Source organism: Sinocyclocheilus grahami, unplaced genomic scaffold, assembly GCF_001515645.1.
Source record: "Sinocyclocheilus grahami isolate Dianchi unplaced genomic scaffold, SAMN03320097.WGS_v1.1 scaffold1202.1, whole genome shotgun sequence".
In the NCBI taxonomy this organism is placed as follows: Eukaryota; Metazoa; Chordata; class Actinopteri; order Cypriniformes; family Cyprinidae; genus Sinocyclocheilus; species Sinocyclocheilus grahami.
Window position 1 is genome coordinate 322591 of NW_015506381.1, and position 1585 is coordinate 324175.

The 1585-nt window shown below is 36.5% G+C and overlaps 1 protein-coding gene across 1 annotated transcript; it reads left to right on the plus strand.

The window, feature by feature from the left end:
• Positions 1–3: 3 nt before the first annotated feature.
• illr4 (immune-related, lectin-like receptor 4) lies at positions 4–653 on the plus strand (the record flags this gene model as incomplete). Its single annotated transcript, XM_071582348.1, is given in 4 exon segments — positions 4–58; positions 132–268; positions 359–474; positions 578–653. Coding segments are annotated over 4 exon segments (321 nt in total), but the record flags the coding sequence as incomplete, so codon positions are not given.
• Between the last annotated feature and the right edge of the window lie 932 nt (positions 654–1585).

A 1585-nucleotide genomic window follows, 5' to 3' on the forward strand; every position in this document is an offset into this window, starting at 1 on the left:
GCGCTTCAACACATGCATCATTGGACACTAAATCTGTCCAAAGCTCTAAACGACAGTGGTAAGTGGTTATTATACACTATTTTTGTCCCCATTAAAAATGATAGCTCATCTCAAATGCAATCAACTTTAAGCGTGTTCAAAGAACTGGGAGTAGCATGCAGGAAAATGTTACCTTTTCTCCACAAACTAACTGAACTGGACTGATAGTCGAGATGCCTGTATCTCAGATGGCGGTCATCTGGTGATTATAAACAGCAGAGACGAACAGGTTTGTCCATGTACATACAAAAAAACGACTGTTTGAAATGAATATGAAATATTGCAGTGTAAATAACAAGCCTACGCTTTGTCCTGTAAGGAGTTCCTGATAGGCATTATAAAAACCGAAGAGTCCTTCTGGATCGGCCTCACAGATGAGAAGATAGAGGATCAATGGCTATGGGTAGACAACACAAATCTTTGTAAAGATAAAAGGTATTTCTGCATTTACAGCTATTTAAATTCTAAACCCTAAATATTATACCCTTTTGACAAATTTTGAGATAATGCTCTCAATTAAACAAATAATTTCTTTCAGTTATTGGACTTGAAAGGAACCAGATAACTGGAAAGGATTTGGGGGAGAGTACCCCAGCGGAGAGGACTGTGCTCACACACATAAAAACTCCATCCAGGATCTTAAGAGCTGGTTTGATGCAGTCTGTAATAAAGCACTCAGAAGAATATGTGAGACCAGATCCTCCAGACAAACATAGTGACCATGTTAAGTAATGGGTGTCATCAGAAGCAGATTATTTGGAAACAGAAATGTGGCTTAAGACAAGGGAACATGATCATCAGTCCTGTATATTTACTTTATGGCCTAGCATAAGTTAATAAGCCCACATAAGCCCCTGTTGCTTTTGTTCTAACATCTTTTCCCTCTGGATGGGGGTCTGTGGAACCTCAAAGAATTTTGGTAATAAGATGTGATTGGAAAGGACTGAATAGACAGTTTTGCTGTTGCTTCTGCTAGTAAGCTTTGAGGCCATGAGTTCAGCGAAGTAACTGATTTGAATCTCTGCTCTAAATTGGCCATAAATGATAAGTGGATCCTGTTGCTAAATAATTTTTAAAAATCCTTCAGGCCTTCGCTTGGGCTGATAGGTATTTAGTGTCTTTTTAACATTTAGCCCAGTGTTATGATTTTAACTTTGCTTACTATGTGAGTGCCTGGACGTGGATTTTTATTTTGTATTTTGCAACAGGATCAATTATCATTTTTGACATTTTGTTCTCTCTCTGGAGCACCCATAGTTTTGCCTGCGAGTCCCTGATTCGCCCCTGGTCAAGATATTTTCATTGATTATTATCCAATTTGATTTTGCAAAGAGATTTCACTGCTTTTATTCAATTTTTTTTGTCCAATCTTCACCAAAGTTGGCTGAAAAAGATCCTGTGGCTAAACCATGCAAAAGTTATTATATTTAAAATGTAGCAAACCACTTCATTTCAATCAGATGTTTGTAATGCTCCAAACCATTTTTCTCTTAACTAAAAAAAAAAAAAGAAGAAAAAAAAAAAAAAAAAAAAAAAAAATAAAATT